This window comes from Camelus bactrianus, chromosome 25 (assembly GCF_048773025.1).
Source record: "Camelus bactrianus isolate YW-2024 breed Bactrian camel chromosome 25, ASM4877302v1, whole genome shotgun sequence".
Lineage (NCBI taxonomy): Eukaryota > Metazoa > Chordata > Mammalia > Artiodactyla > Camelidae > Camelus > Camelus bactrianus.
The window spans coordinates 31,173,541-31,189,521 of NC_133563.1; the positions used below are offsets into that span (position 1 = coordinate 31,173,541).

Sequence of the window (15,981 nt, forward strand, 5' to 3'; positions counted from 1 at the left end):
TAATGCTTTGCATTTTAAGGAAGGGGCACTGACTTGAGAAACGAATCACTGATGATTACAAAGGAGTAAAATATTGTTAGAATAAGTTTCTGGTATTTTATAATACTCATCATTTTATGTTTCTGTCATTTAATTTCTGTAACTTGGTTCTCTTGCTCTAAAAGTTCTTGTACGTTATAAACGTAAACTAATGCACACATAGTCAATCTTTGATTAAAAAATTTATCTTACTTATTTTTAATACAGAGATACCTCTCTTAAATATAGCATGTTCTGCTACATAAGAGAGTACAATATCCTGTTTAAGACTCTCAGTAATAGATAACAATATTAAAATTATGGCAGAAAGAATGTAATGAGGAAAATCATGTTAAAACCTGCATTTTTTTTTCTTGCTGTCCAAACAAAAATATATACGAAAAATACTTCATTCAAACTTTTGGTCTGTAAAAGCAGTTTAGTATTGAAAGCATCAGTGTGAGATAATATTAAGCAGTTTGAAAGGAACATGAGACCCTGTGTGTTTGGACAAGTGCTCCCTATCACTTAGTTGACTCACATCTTCTTCATTATCAGTCATTGAGCTCCATTTTTATTTTCTTCTCTCAGTGGATTTTTAATTAGCATGTAAGTGACAGCTGAATTTAGCCCTCTTCATCATTTACTGTGTGAATACCAGGAGAATAATGTAAGACTGACCACCACTGGAGAATTACTGGGGAGAGAACCGCAGCAGAATGCTAATATTAATATATGGGTCCACATGCCATGTGTTTTTAAAGAGCTCAAATTAGCCACCTAAAATATACTCACTACAGTTTCAGTTGCATTTATATTTATATTTAGGCCTTGGTCTAGATTGTTTACGTGTTAACTTATTTTTGCTCAGTACTTTAAATAATACTGAATGACTTTTGTTTTTATCAACTTGACAGGCTTCCAAAATCTTTAGAGAAGCATGACAAAAATGTGTACTTCCTGACCAACAAAATTGCAGAGTCTCTAGGTGGAAGTGGCTACAATGTTGAGAGGCTGTCAGTGCCGTATGTGCCACAAGTAACAGGTAAGAGGAGGGTGATTAGAACTCTTACCCTAGTGATTATGTTTCAGTAATTTTTCTGTTAGCCCAGTTAGCAGTGAAAATTAATTATGTTTGTATACGCACTATATCACAACTCCTTCAAATGCTTAAGAGAGTTTACTTCTATTTTAAAATTTTGCTCTTGAAAACCTTTAGTAAATCTCAAGACATATATGTGATTTTATCATGAGCAAATTGAATCCTCAAGTGATTATTATTATTATCCTTAATATATTATTATACTTTAAGCATTATTATATTCTTTAAGCAAAGAAGCAAAGTGAGATCTCTACTTTTCAAGCAATATTTGTATACCTTAGAGACATTGGTGAAAATTGGCTAGTGATTTGTGACTGCTGAGCTCAGTGAATTAGGTAATTTTTGTCAGACTATTTGCTATGTAAAGAAACCTGTAACTTTTTAAGTTAAGAATATGTTTTCCTCTGTGCATTATGTATTTATTTCTTTTCTTTGCATTGCCTGAAATAATTCTGTTTGTTTCGAGGCAAAACTGCATGATGTCTTGCATTCCATTTTTACTTTAAAAACTAAAATTAAATAATTTCTGTCTTACACATTCATTTTCATTTGATGACTGTATAAATACTAAATTTTGTAGAAGAACTAGTTCTTCCTTTGGCGATACTTCTATAAGAGAACTATTTGATGTTAGTTAGGTAGTTTTCTGGATTAATCACTGAAAGTAGCATAATCTTTGTAATTAACTATCTTTTTCATAACACAGATCCAAAATATATCTATTTATTACAATAATAGTTATTCATAGTAGTCCAAGATGTTAATGAAAGCTTTTGCATTTTCTTTTAAATTCCATACTGTAGAAAATTCTTGTCTTCATGAGTTCCTTGGGGAAATAAAAGTGCTCAGAATAAAACATTAGTAGAGCTTTGTACTTTAAAAGAACTTTTAAAGCAAACTTTAAAGTATTTCATTCTTATAATTTGGATTTAGCTCTCTTTCCTTCAGGCAAAAAACCTCATAAACCCAGGCACAAGTACAAAGGTAAATCCAAGTGTCGGTTTGGCCTGCCCTTTCCCTCACCTGTCCTGTAGGAAAATAGCTGAGTACAATTTGCCCTCTAGAAAACGGAGCCAGTGGCCTGTGTATTTCACATAGTCGTAAGTTTAGTTGTCATTTTGCTCTGCCTTCCCCATAGCTGTAGTTTAGTTTCACCCCTTGTTATTTCCTTTTACCCTGTTTCTATAACTCTGAACAATGAAAATTATGGTACTTTTTTTTTTTAACAGGTGGTTTGCTCTTTCCATTTCCTTTCACCTCTGCAAAAGATGTGTTCTCTTTCTTAATGCCTCTCTGTCCTTGACTGGAGAATTCTGAGTATTTCAGCATAGACTTAATTATATAACTGTACAGAAATCCCTCAGTATGAATAAGATTTTTCTGCTTTATAAAGGCTAATAGTTCAGAACCAGCCTGTGACATGTGTGTCCTGCCTTAATGCAGAAAGAGTCAGAATCGGTTATTAAATTTTCCTTTTGCTGTATAACCAATAGGTACTCATTTTTTTAAAGGGGGATTTAAGAACAGTATATTCTTTTAATATAAAAGAAAAAGGAGAAATATTTAGTTTGTTGTATCATGCGTGTACCCATCATCATCATCAAAATAGTGGCTGCCCTTTATTATACATTAACTGGGTGCCAGTCACTGTGATAAGCACTTTGTATTCGTGTTCTCAGTTAATCTGCAAAACAGTTTGGTGAGGAAGGTAGCTTTATCTTTGTTACAAATGGGGATAGTGAGGCTGAAATTAAATAATTTGATTAGAATTAAGAGAATGCACTGTCACGCCTGTTCAGTTTGGCACTTAGTAAATTGACTTTGCCAGCTGTTTTTCATGTGCTCAAAAGTTGTTCAGTCATCCACATTGATCCAGATTTATTTTTTCATGTAGTCCACAAACGTTACTGAATATATATCAGGCACTTTTATGACTTTTAGGGGTAGAAAGATGTTAAGATTCAGCCCCAATCCTCGAGGATTAAAATCTGGTGGGGAAGACAGACAGACAGTTGAAGTACAATGGTAATTTGTTGTAAGGAAAAAAGAACGGTCTGCCTAAAGCTTATTGAACTATTGGTGACTGACATGCAGTAAGCGATCAATAAATGTTAGCTGACTATTGCCTTTTTCTTTTGTCTCGAATTAACCTAGACTTTGAACAGTGTGTGTCTAGGTGTGTGCTAGGTGCTCCTCTGTGAGGGCACAGCATTTACTGAGTATTTACAGTGCGCCAGCTGCTGCGGACAGCAGCAGGAATGAACAGGACAGGTAGAGGTTCCTCTGTCACAAAGCTTGTAATCTTCCCTAACTGGGGTCCTCATCTGGACCACAAAATACAGAAGATGAGTTGAGTGACTTCTTTCTCAGTCTCCCAAGATGGGGATGCATAGGAAAGAAGGTAATTCATTATACAGTTTGTCTCTAATAGGACCCTTAACTGGACAGCTGCAATATGCCTTAAAAGCTACTATCAGAGAGGCTTGGGGCCCTCAGGTAGCACCTTGGAGAGTATTTGGCCCACGTCTGGTGGAAAAGGAATGTCTTCCAGAGGAAGAAATTTCTAAGCTGAGCCTGAAGCAGGTGTTAGGCAAGTGAACTGTGTTTCATGCAGAAGTTAGCGGCGTGTGTGAAGGAATAGAGGTAGGCAAGAACATGATTTTTCAAGGAGTTAGTATGTAGTCTCCTTGGAGAGAATTGGAGGAGTAGGGTTGGGAATTGTAAAACCAAGTTAATTGTTCAAACTGTTCTGAAAGCAGCAGGGAGTCACTGAATGATGTTAAACAGGGGGATGGCATGATAAAGAGTTGCATTTTGAAATATTACTCTGGTTGTGGTTTAGCAAACTGAAGATGGGACAGCCATTTAGAGTGCTCTTCAGTGATGCCCCGGAGACAGGACAGTGGCCTGTACTAAGGAGGTACCAGCGAGAATACAGTAAAGCGGGTGGACTCCAGAAAATTTGAAGGAGAGAATCTGTAAGCAGTTGATTGATATGCGGGCACGAGGAGAAAGCCAAAGATTTTGTCTAGAGTTCTACCTTGGACACTTGGGTGCTTGGCGCAGCACCCGGAGGAGGAGCAGAGCTTGCTTGCTGCTTTGTTTGCTCAGTTTTTGTCATTTTTGTTTTTGTTTTAGGAGGGATAGGTAGTGTGACCTGGTTTAAGTGAAGAAAAAAGTACGCATTTCAAATGTAGCTGTCTATGCGTCGCTTTGAAGCTTGGATGATAGAAGGATGAAGTTTGTATTAACAGAAATAAATAGCGAAGAGGGGCTAGTTTGGGAGCTCAGCCTCTTGTTGAGTGTCTTGAACAAACAGTGGAGCGTCCAGCTAAGGCACCCTGTAGATACTTAGGGGTCAGAGCTGGGTTTGGGGTGAGAGTTTAGAGGTTATAAAGAGACTTTGAAATTAGCAGTATAGGGAATTTTGCAAAAGCTTTCAGGGAGGGTGGCTTCTCAACAGGAAGAGTTGAAGAGAAAGAAAATAGAATGGCTTTGTTCTACCTTAGCTGTGTGGCCTTGAGCATAACCCCTTCATCTCTCAGTGACCCCATGTCCTCATATGTCAAGCAAAGGCCATGGCCCTTAAGCCGTTCTGCTCAAATGGGATATATACATGAAAGTACTTTTAAAAACTACAAACTGCCATATATATATAAGAATGGCATTAGTACTTTTTCGATGTCTTAATTTTCCAGTTGGCATTGTGAATTTTTGTGAATTTGTTTTATTGTTTAAAAGAACTGACAACATATGGGTGCCTTTATCCACTTCATCAAAGCTTTTATTGTTTTCTAACCAATATCTGCTTATAAAAGTTTTTGTGAGTACTTCCCATCTCTCCCGGTAGCCGTTTTGTTTTAAAAATAAAAGATTGTCTTTTATATTACACTGACTTTTTATTCCATGGTGACAATGATTTTAGGTTGTTTTTATTTTATAAATATGATTAGCTCTGGATGAAATTTTTTTACTATGGGACCAAAAAAGTATATCTGTATAAGCAGTGTCAGCATTAAGCTGACATTTTAAATTTCATGTAGATAAATTACCTGTGAGATTTCATTCTGCCCCAGTTAGCTTTTTAATTGAATCTGAGTGGTATAGTAACCCTAATTACATTGGTGATTTATTATATACAATTAAGTAAGTTCCCTGAGTAATTTAATGTAGTTCTGTGTTGTGCTTGTATTCAGACTGTTGTCTCCATCTGAATGCAGTTACACTTTATATATAGATGCACCAGGGGGCAGCAGAGCATCACTGAAGGAAGTTAGGCCTCGCTCTCTCCAAGTATTGCCTCCCAAATCCAGGTTCTAATTAAAAACAAAAAGAAGAAACGATGCTTACCATTGTGAACAGCAGATTATAGGAAGAGGAGAAGGAGGAAGGATGGGAAAACGGAAAGGGCATAGTGAGCAGTCTCAGGGACTGCCCCAAACCAACTTGGGGAAGGGAAGCAAGGGGGTGCGTGCGTCAGACACTGAGATGGCGACAGGGCTCTCTCCAGCTGGCAGGACGGTGCGGACCACCAAGGCTGCAGTGACGCTACATTCCAGCAGACTTTGAGAAGCAGGTCAGGGACAGACATGGACAGCCCACGCACACAGGGGAGTTACCATCTGTAAGCTCAGTTTTGGAAACCTTACTTTTGTGTAGATATACAAGATGCCTGATTATAGCTGTATCTGGGCTTTTCCATAGACAGGCTGCTCTATAGGTCAAAAGAAAGAATTTCCTGAGAATATAGTGTTAGAGTTTCCTGTTGAATTTCATTTTCTTCCCTTTTAAAATGTCTAGTCTTCTTGTGCTTCTTCGGCAGCACATATACTAAAACTTCTAGTCTTTCTTAAATCTCTGCCCACTGTGCCTCCCTTCTGTTGATTTTTGGCCCTCAGTGATCCCTCTCCTGCCTCTATACTGCTCTTTTCCTTTTTATTTTTATTTTAGGCTTCAATTTGACTCTTCTTTTGTATATTAACCTAGAAATTCTTGGGTGGGTTTTTCGGTGAGAAGCAGGCTGCTGTTTATTCCTCATTTTGGTTTTGGTGAAACCTTGAATGTCGGCCTGCCTAGGGGGTAGAAGCAAGTCAGCAGTGATGCCCACATGCTACTTTGTAGCAGTTCTGTTGATGTTTGGTCACTACGTTTGGTGGTTTATATAAATGGATATGATCGTGAAGAAAAAATAGGAAGAAGACAGTGTCTAGGTTAGCGCAGGAATAGCCATGTGCAGAAGGTGAAATATTTCCAACCTGAAAACTACAGCAGAACAGTATGCAGTTATCTGTCACAGGTGGGTATGTATTTGTTGGGTACCTCCAGCCTTCATACAGCAGAACCTGAGTAACTCATGTATGACAGATGCAGAACACAGAGTTGATCGCTGGATTTCTTGCGTAGTTGGGGGAGAGGACATTAATTTTCATGTCTATAGTTCAAGGCCCAGTAGATGACTAAAGGGTAAAAATGAAGAGTGATAAGGGACCATAACTGATAGTAAATTTTTGTAGCTGGAAGAAAGAAGGATAAGTAAAATTAGAGTAATATTTAAGATTGAAAGGAAATGAGATAATATTTAACTAGGGCTTGAAAGATAAGAATCTGGATGGTGGGGAGGACATAAAGAAGGGCAGGTAATAAACTGTTTCCAGTAGGAGTTTCTGTTTGTAAAGAAGCATGTGAGGCAGGTGTGCCACAGCGCGCTCGGAGACGAGAACAGGCACATCTGCCTTGAACACCAGATGGATCAGGGGACAGTTGAAGTTGCTGTTGGTAAGATTTGACTGGAGAACCCAGAACACCTTTTTACTTCATCAAGCAATGGGCAGAATTGCTTGGGTGAGTGATGTGGTTCGTGTTTTGCTGTTTAAGAAGCTTATAATGAGGTGGTGGCATACAGGGAAAATTCTAGAAAGGTCTGTTATCAGTCAGGATGGACCGGGTCAGGGGTTCTCAACCGTGGGTGGTTTTGCCCATCCCAGGGAACACTAGTTGACCCTAGAGACATTTTTAGTTGTCACCACTGGGGCAGGCCTCCTGGTGTCTAGTGGGCAGAAGTCAGAGAGGCTGCTGAATACCCTGCAATGCACAGAGGAGCTTCCAAAACGACAGTTATCTGACCCAAAATGCTGGTAGTGCCAAGGTTGAGAAACCCTGGCCAAGTTATGCTGTGAGAGCAAGCAGTCACAGGTTTTTAGTGGTTTAGAACAGTAAAGATTTATTTTTTGCTCCAACTGTGTGTAACTTCCTGTCATCCATATTCTGGAGTTCAGACTGATGGAACAACCCCCTCTCTGCAACATGCCCATAGTTTATTGGCCAGAACTGGTTACACAGTCCCTCCTAACCACAGAGAGACCAGGAATTGCAGTCCTACTGCATGCCCAGAAAGAGGGTAAACTTGCCGTATTTGGTTAACAGCATTAATTACTGCTATGGAAGGCCACCTTGGAGTACAGGAGTAGTCAGTAGGAAAGAAACCAGTCTCTTTATGCTGGCCTTCTTTTAGTTCATTCTTCACCCCTTCAGTGGAATAAAATCACAGTGCAGTTGACCCGTGAACAACCAGAGGTTTGAACTGCACAGGTCCACCTATCAGCAGATTTTTTTTTCAGTACATACATACCACAGCGCTGTATGAGCTGCAGTTGGTTGAATCCATGGACGCAGAACCACGGATACTGAGGGCTGACTGAAGTTATATACCTCTTAATAATCTAACCATGGTCTGAATGATCCTTGTATTGGGATATGCAGAGTGGCTTCCTTTCTTCTGGTTTTGCCTTGATTATTAAGATGGCCTCCTAGCATTCTGTACTTCTCCATCATACTTTATTATTTGTGCAGTCATTTGTTTGTTTCTGTCTTCCCCATTGGACTGTAAGCTCTGTGAGGGCATGGAGTACCTCAGCAATCTGTCTCTAACACCTAACATGCCTCTGTTCACTTAATGGATTTGTTGGATGTTGAAATGCTGCAGTAGAAAGCAGAAGTAAGAAAGAACATATGGAAGGAGATTTTAATCAAAAAATTCAAATCTTCATGAGGTGGTTAAGCACAAAATACACTGAGGAATAGCTGTTGAATTTAGTGATTAGGAAGACAGTGGAGTTTTATGAAAAAAAACACTTTAAAAAGAGTGGTTGGGGCAGGATTATAATTGCAGGGGTTAAGAAGAGTAGGTAATTAAAGGTCAGAGCAATTCAGACCAAACAGGTAAACAAGTTTGCAACAGTGAGAAAAAGAGTAGATCAGTTGGAGCACTGAAGTGAAGAGGAAGTTTTTCTGGACAGGTGGTTGGATTATAAAGCGAAAGATAAGGAGCCGGTGGAGTCTAATGACTGGAAAGGTGGAGAAGGAGCTATTAGCTGAAGCAGCAAGTTCTTTCAACCCATAAATTTTAATGCACAGTGAACACTTTTAGACATTGGTTCCTAAACTGTTACTATAAAACTGTAGTTAGTTGACAGCATTCACTGTTTTGTGGAAAAATGAGAGGTATATGGGCAATATCGTGAGTTTTCATTTAAACTGAATATATATGTTCAATTTAAATTACATAATTCGTCATTTTGATGTTACTTCGACTGTTGTTTTCTATTAAAGTATTAGGTAATAGTAGTTGATGTTGCTATTCTAAGTGCCCCTTTTTGGAAAATAAAAAGCACCAGTTGACCCTTGAACAATGCAGGCTTGAACTTGGTGTGTCCACAAAGACAGGATTTTTTTCAGTACGTACTACGGCTCGTGCTATGTGATCTGTGGTTGGCTGACCCCGTGGATGTGGAACCAGGGATACGGGGGCTGACTCATACGCTGATTTTTTGACTATGCAGGTGCTGGCACCCCTAACCTCCCTGTTGTTGAAGTGTCACCTGTATTAAACTGAGTTCACCCGTCAATTTTATTTTTTTATCTGCTTCACAAAATGTTAAAGTCTGAGAACACACTGCTTTATATATTTTTTAAGAGTAAAAAGGACAGTCTGCCTTAATTTCCTGAAATTTTTGAAATCTGAAATAAAGGATTTGTAAATGACAATTTCTAACTAGCAAATAATGGGGGAAATTTTGTTTATTTTAGATGAAGATCGACTTTCTAGAAGAAAAAGTATTGTGGATACCGTATCCATCCAGGTGGATATTTTACCCAACAGCATTCCTTCTGATGATGTGGTAAGTTGCTGAAAGTCCGTGACAGGATACTGTCTTGAGATAGGCATCAACTTAAAAGAGCCACCCCCCAACAGTCTTTTAAACAGGAGCAAATACAGCTCTGATTTACCCCCAAATCAACAAAATTGTTAGTAGAAATTAATCTGATTTAGCCTTGAACTTATCTATAATTTACTTTACTGAACTCATTTCAAGCACCTCTAAAGATACATAAACTTGATTATTATGTGTTATGTCACTAGATTTCACACTGTAACTCAGTGTAGTAAAAGGAATCATAGAACAAAGTAAGTTTTTTTGTAAGATTTTTTTGTAAGAAAGAAATGTTGCACAAGTCCTGTTATTAAATGAGTAGGCCTTCCAGATCCTGTTTGTTTTTAAAGATTTATGAAACATAAGTTGTGAGAATAAATGGAATTATACACTCTCATGTGAAGCCGAATGCTCACTACTTTTAGAAAATTTCAAAATTTCACCTATGAAGGTTTTTAAAAATGTTTTACTCATTTGTGATAGTAAATGCAATGCATTTAGTGTAGGTTAAGCTGAGTCAATGACCTATGTATGCTTTCAGGAGTTATTTGAAACATCATAGATTTAATGTTCTCCTCTTTTCAATAGAGCACAAGAGTGTACCCTCCTGAGTTACAGGAAGGTAAAAGCAGGAAGAAAAAGCATCCAGTGTTCTCTAGGACTTATTCACACACATCAGCAGAGAATTTTTTGATAATCAAGTAAAAGTGCCGAAATGCCAGGATGTCAATCAGCCTCCTCCTTGTGGTTTACCCATTGTTTGCTTTGCTAGGCATTTCATCATTTCTCACTGGTGCAATGTAAATAATTAAAAGAATATCCACATAAGAAAAGGGGAAGGAAATTGTCTGAATTCATGCTTTCTCAGCCTCCTTTCTCCCTCCTACTTCCAATCCCTGTCAGTTAATTTGTCTTAAGGAATTAAAACTATTTGGCGGCCCGGGTACAGCCAGTTAATTCATATCTTTCATGCTATTTAACTCCCTATTATGTAGAATTAGTCAGTTTTACTAAGAACTTGTCTGCAGAGCATCAGAATGGTCGAACAGGCAGTTGGTGTTCATTTTGGGACTTAGGGCTTTAAGGTTGGTTTAAAGTTTCTTGCCAGTTTAAGGCTCAAGAAAAAATCATCATTCCTACATTTTACCTCTTCAAAGCCATTTTACTTTATACACTTCTTACTAGCAGGGAGGATATTTTGCTAACTCTGTCTTTTAATGATCATAAATTTCCTGCTGTTACCTTTGAGGGGAGAAATTCATCCAAAGCCTTAGGTTATACTTGTCAGGAGTGCAGTCTGCTTTATTAGCTGGTATTTTTCCATTCATCTTTTGTTAACCATTTTCATTTCTTTTAAAAGTGCATATGTAACACTTCAAACTGTTGCAAAGAATCAGTCTTTTGATGAAATGATCTGAAAAAACCATTTGCATGAAGACAATGTAGGAGGAAGATTCTTGAACACGGATTTTACATTTAAGTCCATTAAAACATTTGTTAACTTGTTAAAGATCCGACTGTTTCCTCTTTGCTATAACTGTAAATCCTCAGTCAAATATGCCGCACGCTGAGTATTTGAAAAGTTAAATACAGTTTGGTATAAGACTTACTTGAGCACATTGGAGTTTCAAACTCATTTACTATGATGGAACCTGATTTGGCATATTAGGAATGATTGTTCAAATGCCAGAAGACAGAATAACAGTACCTTTTAGGCTAAAACTAATTTCATTGCATGGACAGGAGAAATTCTCATCAATTAGGTATTCACCAGTTAATGGTATAACATGTCAAACTAAGAATAAGTGTGTTTGCTAACAATGAATCAAATAAGAAAGTTTATCATCTGAAAAAACATTATTTCATCAAAATTATTTGAAATTGTATATACATAATCCCACATAGTCTACAGGCATATCTGGTACCTGCTTTTAGAGCCTGTAACTTTTAAAAAAAGAAAATTGTTTAGATGGCGCTCATAACAAAATTTTTATTTTCCTTGGATATAGCTTAGCTTATTACCATGTTCTATTAAAATACCTGTTCCACTTGAGGTATGTCAGTTCTAACATTTGCAATTCAAATTCTATTCCACCGTGAATCACTTAGTGGAGTTTCCCTAAAAATTGCGCTATATACGTGTAAAGATACCTAAATTAGATTAAGGTCTTTGAGAATATAAAGGGTAAAATAGAGGCATCTCTGCCTCTTGAAATTAAATGATCAGCTTGACTGACAGAATAAAGCGCCACAGGCACGAGTCTGATCTCTGGTGCTCTCTGAGCACTGGAGGCCTGGCTGGTAGCATGATGGATGCGAGTAGAACCTGAAACCATGATTCAGTTCTTCTCTCTGAAAGGTAATAGTCAATGCTTGACTTGGGGGGAATGGATAGGAGGCTATATACATTAAATTTTGAGTACATATAAAATTTTTATATAAAATGAAGTCACTTGTTGGCTGAAAAGGATTGTCATTTATTCTCGGACAAATAACAGCTCTTTGTTTTACACATATTTATTCCTGCCTTTTTCCCAAGTACAACTGAAGAAACCCGTATGTGTGCTAACAAAGCAGGATGTCTCATGTCAGGTTAATGTTAGTCAGAGCCTGCTGTGCTAGGTGCTGTAAAATTACTAAGGTGTCCGTGCGAGTGGCAGTACCGCTAGTCTGGTGAGAAAAAGATGAACAGCAGATCTTATGCAAGACCAAGGGTGTGGTACAGTCTGGTAAGAGCTGTAGATCACACATAAGGCAAAAGTCATAAAAAGTAAAAGCAATGTTGAAACTCCTCTAGGATCATGCCTTTGCTCCGTTTCTCCATAGCTCCAGCTCAGCCAATGTTTTCTATAGATTTGGAACAGATCATAGTTTGCTTGAGCACCAAATGAAGTAGGTGGCTTGTATTTAACAACTACTTTGTATGAAAAATATGAGTCATTAAACATTAGTAAAAAGAAATCCCTCTTTCAAAAAAAATAGGATTCACAAAAGGAAAGAGTGGGAAACAGGATTGAAGCCAAATTATAGAAGGTTTTATCACCAGGCTGAGTGAGGGCTTTGTATATACTTTGGTAGGAAGTGGGGAAACACGGAAATTTGGGCAGTGTCATTATCGGAGCTGTGCTTTCATGAAAAGAATCTCGGAAGTGTCACCAGGCTAAAGTGGAAAGAAGAGACTGGAGGCAGAGAGGCCAGTTAGGAGGTGCTTGTGACAGTCTGCACGAGAGGTAGCGAGGGTCTGGAGCAGCCAGGCTGGAGACGGGGCAAGGGGCGGGAGAGCAGGCGTTCCCTGTTCTAGGTGGGGGATGGGTTGGACCAGCAAGTGACTGAAAGGGATTTAGGGGAAGGAGGTAAAAAAAGGAAGGAACAGAGTGACTTGGATGTTTTTGATGCTAGGAAATTGCATCATAATAATCCAAATTAAGGAAAACAAAAACAAACAAAACAAGAATTATCAGATAAAATGCGTTAGCTTTTCAGTTAGCCAGGATTAAACAGGTAATAAGTAAAAATTATATGTAACAAGAATTCTGGCTTGCTTTCTTCTCCAGTGTTCTTTCTTCTGCGCTATGGTTGTTTCTCAAAGGACTAAAGCTTTTAACCAGCTGTAAGAACACCAGTGGGTTTTTTCTTTGAAGTACTAGATTGCTTCTAGGTGCAAATAATCGACCAGCCAGAGCCTAATCTTGTGAATCTGCTCCAAATATCTAGAACAGAGCAACTGAAGAGTCCCAGGTTTAATCTGACTTTAACTAGAAATATGAACCCTCAGTAGAAAAACCGAGGTAGTGGAACCCTTGCTGCCTGATTTCCAGCTAAAGCCTTTGTATTGCAGAGAAGCTAAGGTGCAAAGCATGAAGTCTTTTGGCTTCACTAGTCTTGCTGCCTTAAGACTTAGCAAGAGAGAAGCTCATGAGCTAAAATTAGGGATTACCGAAGTCCCAGGCAAGTACTCGTGTATCGTTTCTTTACTTTTATTCAGAGATATTAGTGTAATCAGATACATTATTCCTTCTGAACCTGTTCTAGTGCCACAGAAAATATTACTGACTTTTTATATAGCAGTTGATTTCATGCCTTTTACATGTCCCAAAGCAAGAGAGAGATTTGAAAGCCTCAAGTTAAAGGGTATTTCTAGAGAACAAGACTTGGTGATCGACCTTAAAAGATCCAGAGTATGATTATTTTAAGATGTCTGTCAGCTGTACTCATTAAACACTTCCAAAAGGAGTGATTCTTGCTTTTAATTTTATTTTAACTTAATTTTTGATTTGTAAAACGTATGTGGTACCAAACTTTTAAAGGGTGTAAAGTATGTGGAGTATTTATCACGTAGCTGAAACTGCGTGTATATGTTATCTGTGCCTTGAGTGCTGATTGGATTGCCTTAGAGGATGCTAGTGCTGCCAGTGTAATGCCGGTCTGTGGACTTGTTTGGGGAACCGCTGCAGTAAGCCATTGTTAAAGCCAGTGAAAAAGAGGAGATTATCTGATAACCGTGGAGCAGAATCACAAATACAGCCAACGCAAAGAAGAGAAAATATTTGTGAAAGTTATTAGATGGCTTGTAGCTAGGTGAAGGTGTCATTTATATTGACCTTTCCTAACTCTTTATTTTACTTAAAATCACTTTTCTCTAGGTTAGTAACACTGAAGAAATCACCTTTGAAGCATTAAAGAAAGCAATTGGTGAGATTTTTATTGTTTGCCTGTTAACTCTGCTAATGTTTTGCTAGCTCATCTTTATCTTAGTACTTGTTTAGATGCCAGAATGAAGAGAGGCAGCATGGCAAATATGTATACTGTTGATTTCTATATACATATATAATTGATTTATTTAGTTACATTCTTTAAACTTTTGTAATTGTCCTGTCTTGTTGTAGACAATTATTTTCCTTTGTATGGACGGACTTTTCTAGAACTGTGAAAGCATAGCATCACGTATTTTGATGCCACCCTTATTTGGTGGCCAGCATTCAGGCTGCATGGATTTATGAGAAATAGTCAGTGTATTTCCTCTTCTGGGAGATGAGTGGATGAAAATTCTGAGAAATTCTTTTTTTTTTTTTTTAACTTTTTTTTATTGAGTAATAGTCATTGTACAATGTTGTGTCAAATTCCAGTGTAGAGCACAATTTTTCAGTTATACATGAGCATACATATATTCATTGTCACATTTTTTTTTTCTCTATGAGCTACCACAAGATCTTGTATATATTTCCCTGTGCTCTACAGTGTAATTTTGTTTATCCTACGTTTTGAAATCCCATCTGTCCCTTCCCACCCTCCGCCCCCTTGGCAACCACAAGTTTGTATTCTATGTCTGTGAGTCTGTTTCTGTTCTGTATTTATGTTTTTTGTTTTGTTTTTGATTTTTTGGATTCCACATATGAGTGATCTCATATGGTATTTTTCTTTCTCTTTCTGGCTTTTTGTCAATTAGAATAACATTCTCCAGGAACATCCATGTTGCTGCAAATGGCGTTATGTTGTTGGTTTTTATGGCTGAATAGTATTCTATTATATAAATATACCACATCTTCTTTATCCAGTCATCTGTTGATGGACATTTAGGCTGTTTCCATGGTTTGGCTATTGTAAATAGTGCTGCTATGAACATTGGGGTGCAGGGGTCATTTTGAAGTAGGGTTCCTTCTGGATATATGCCCAGGAGTGGGATTCCTGGGTCATATAGTAAGTCTATTCCTAGTCTTTTGAGGAATCTCCATCCTGTTTTCCACAGTGGCTGCACCAACCTGCATTCCCACCAGCAGTGGAGGAGGGTTCCCTTTTCAATTCTGAGAAATTCTGAGAGAATTACATAAAGTGATTTTTTTAACAGGCATACAGTAGTGTAATTAGAAGTGTGTTTCTACTGGTGTAAGAGAAAGGAGCTGGCTAAAATCGTCAGCAGGCCTGATAGAGCATCACGTTAATCCTTGCTGTTTTATCAGGGAGAGCATTGAGGCAGAGAAAGCAACAAACTCTCCTGAGATCACATACTAGTAAATGCTGGACCCAAACTTCATACCCAGGACTGGCTGACTCTGTAATCTTTTCACTTATCTTTTCCTAAAATATTACTCTGATTTTTTTTTCTCCTTTCACCTTCATGCAAATAAATTTTATCTTATATAATTTGCCCCTTTTAAAAATTTTTAAATGATTCCTTCAAATAAGTATTAATATAAATTACTAAAACTACTACTAGGCTAACGATGCCTTGATCACAGTTCATTTCTAATTGGTGAAGCAATAGAGGGTGGAAATTGACTTTCACAACAGTGGGAATTAGCTCTCAATTTTTAAGAAATATTAGAATAAGAATATCACTGTCAACGGAAGTGAAGCACTCTAGTACCCATCATATATGAAATGAAATCTGACCTTTTTCAGCTTAATCCATTATTGTAATATAATATCAAATTTGCCAAAATTAAATTAGTTGAATTTAGTAAGCAACTTTTGAACACCTATTATGTACAAGATACTTTGAGACATTTAAAAATTAATGGCATGATACCTCCCCCAACCAAAAGAAAATAAAAAATAGTAGAAAAATTGATGGCATGTTGAGGAATTTACAGTCTGGCAGTGGTTCACAAAGTATGCCTTTGGACACCTGGAGCCCCGCGGCAACTCTTTCAA

General features: G+C 37.7%; 1 protein-coding gene across 5 annotated transcripts in view; it reads left to right on the forward strand.

The window, feature by feature from the left end:
• The window catches only part of EFR3A (EFR3 homolog A), an 89,300-nt gene that overhangs the window by 65,079 nt on the left and 8,240 nt on the right, over positions 1 to 15,981 (forward strand). For all 5 annotated transcript variants that reach the window (XM_074353085.1, XM_074353086.1, XM_074353088.1 and 2 more), the window contains 3 exons: positions 936 to 1,063; positions 9,206 to 9,297; positions 13,974 to 14,022. In XM_074353085.1, coding sequence (XP_074209186.1) covers positions 936 to 1,063; positions 9,206 to 9,297; positions 13,974 to 14,022 — 269 coding nt within the window. The remainder of the gene's footprint in view (positions 1 to 935; positions 1,064 to 9,205; positions 9,298 to 13,973; positions 14,023 to 15,981) is intronic.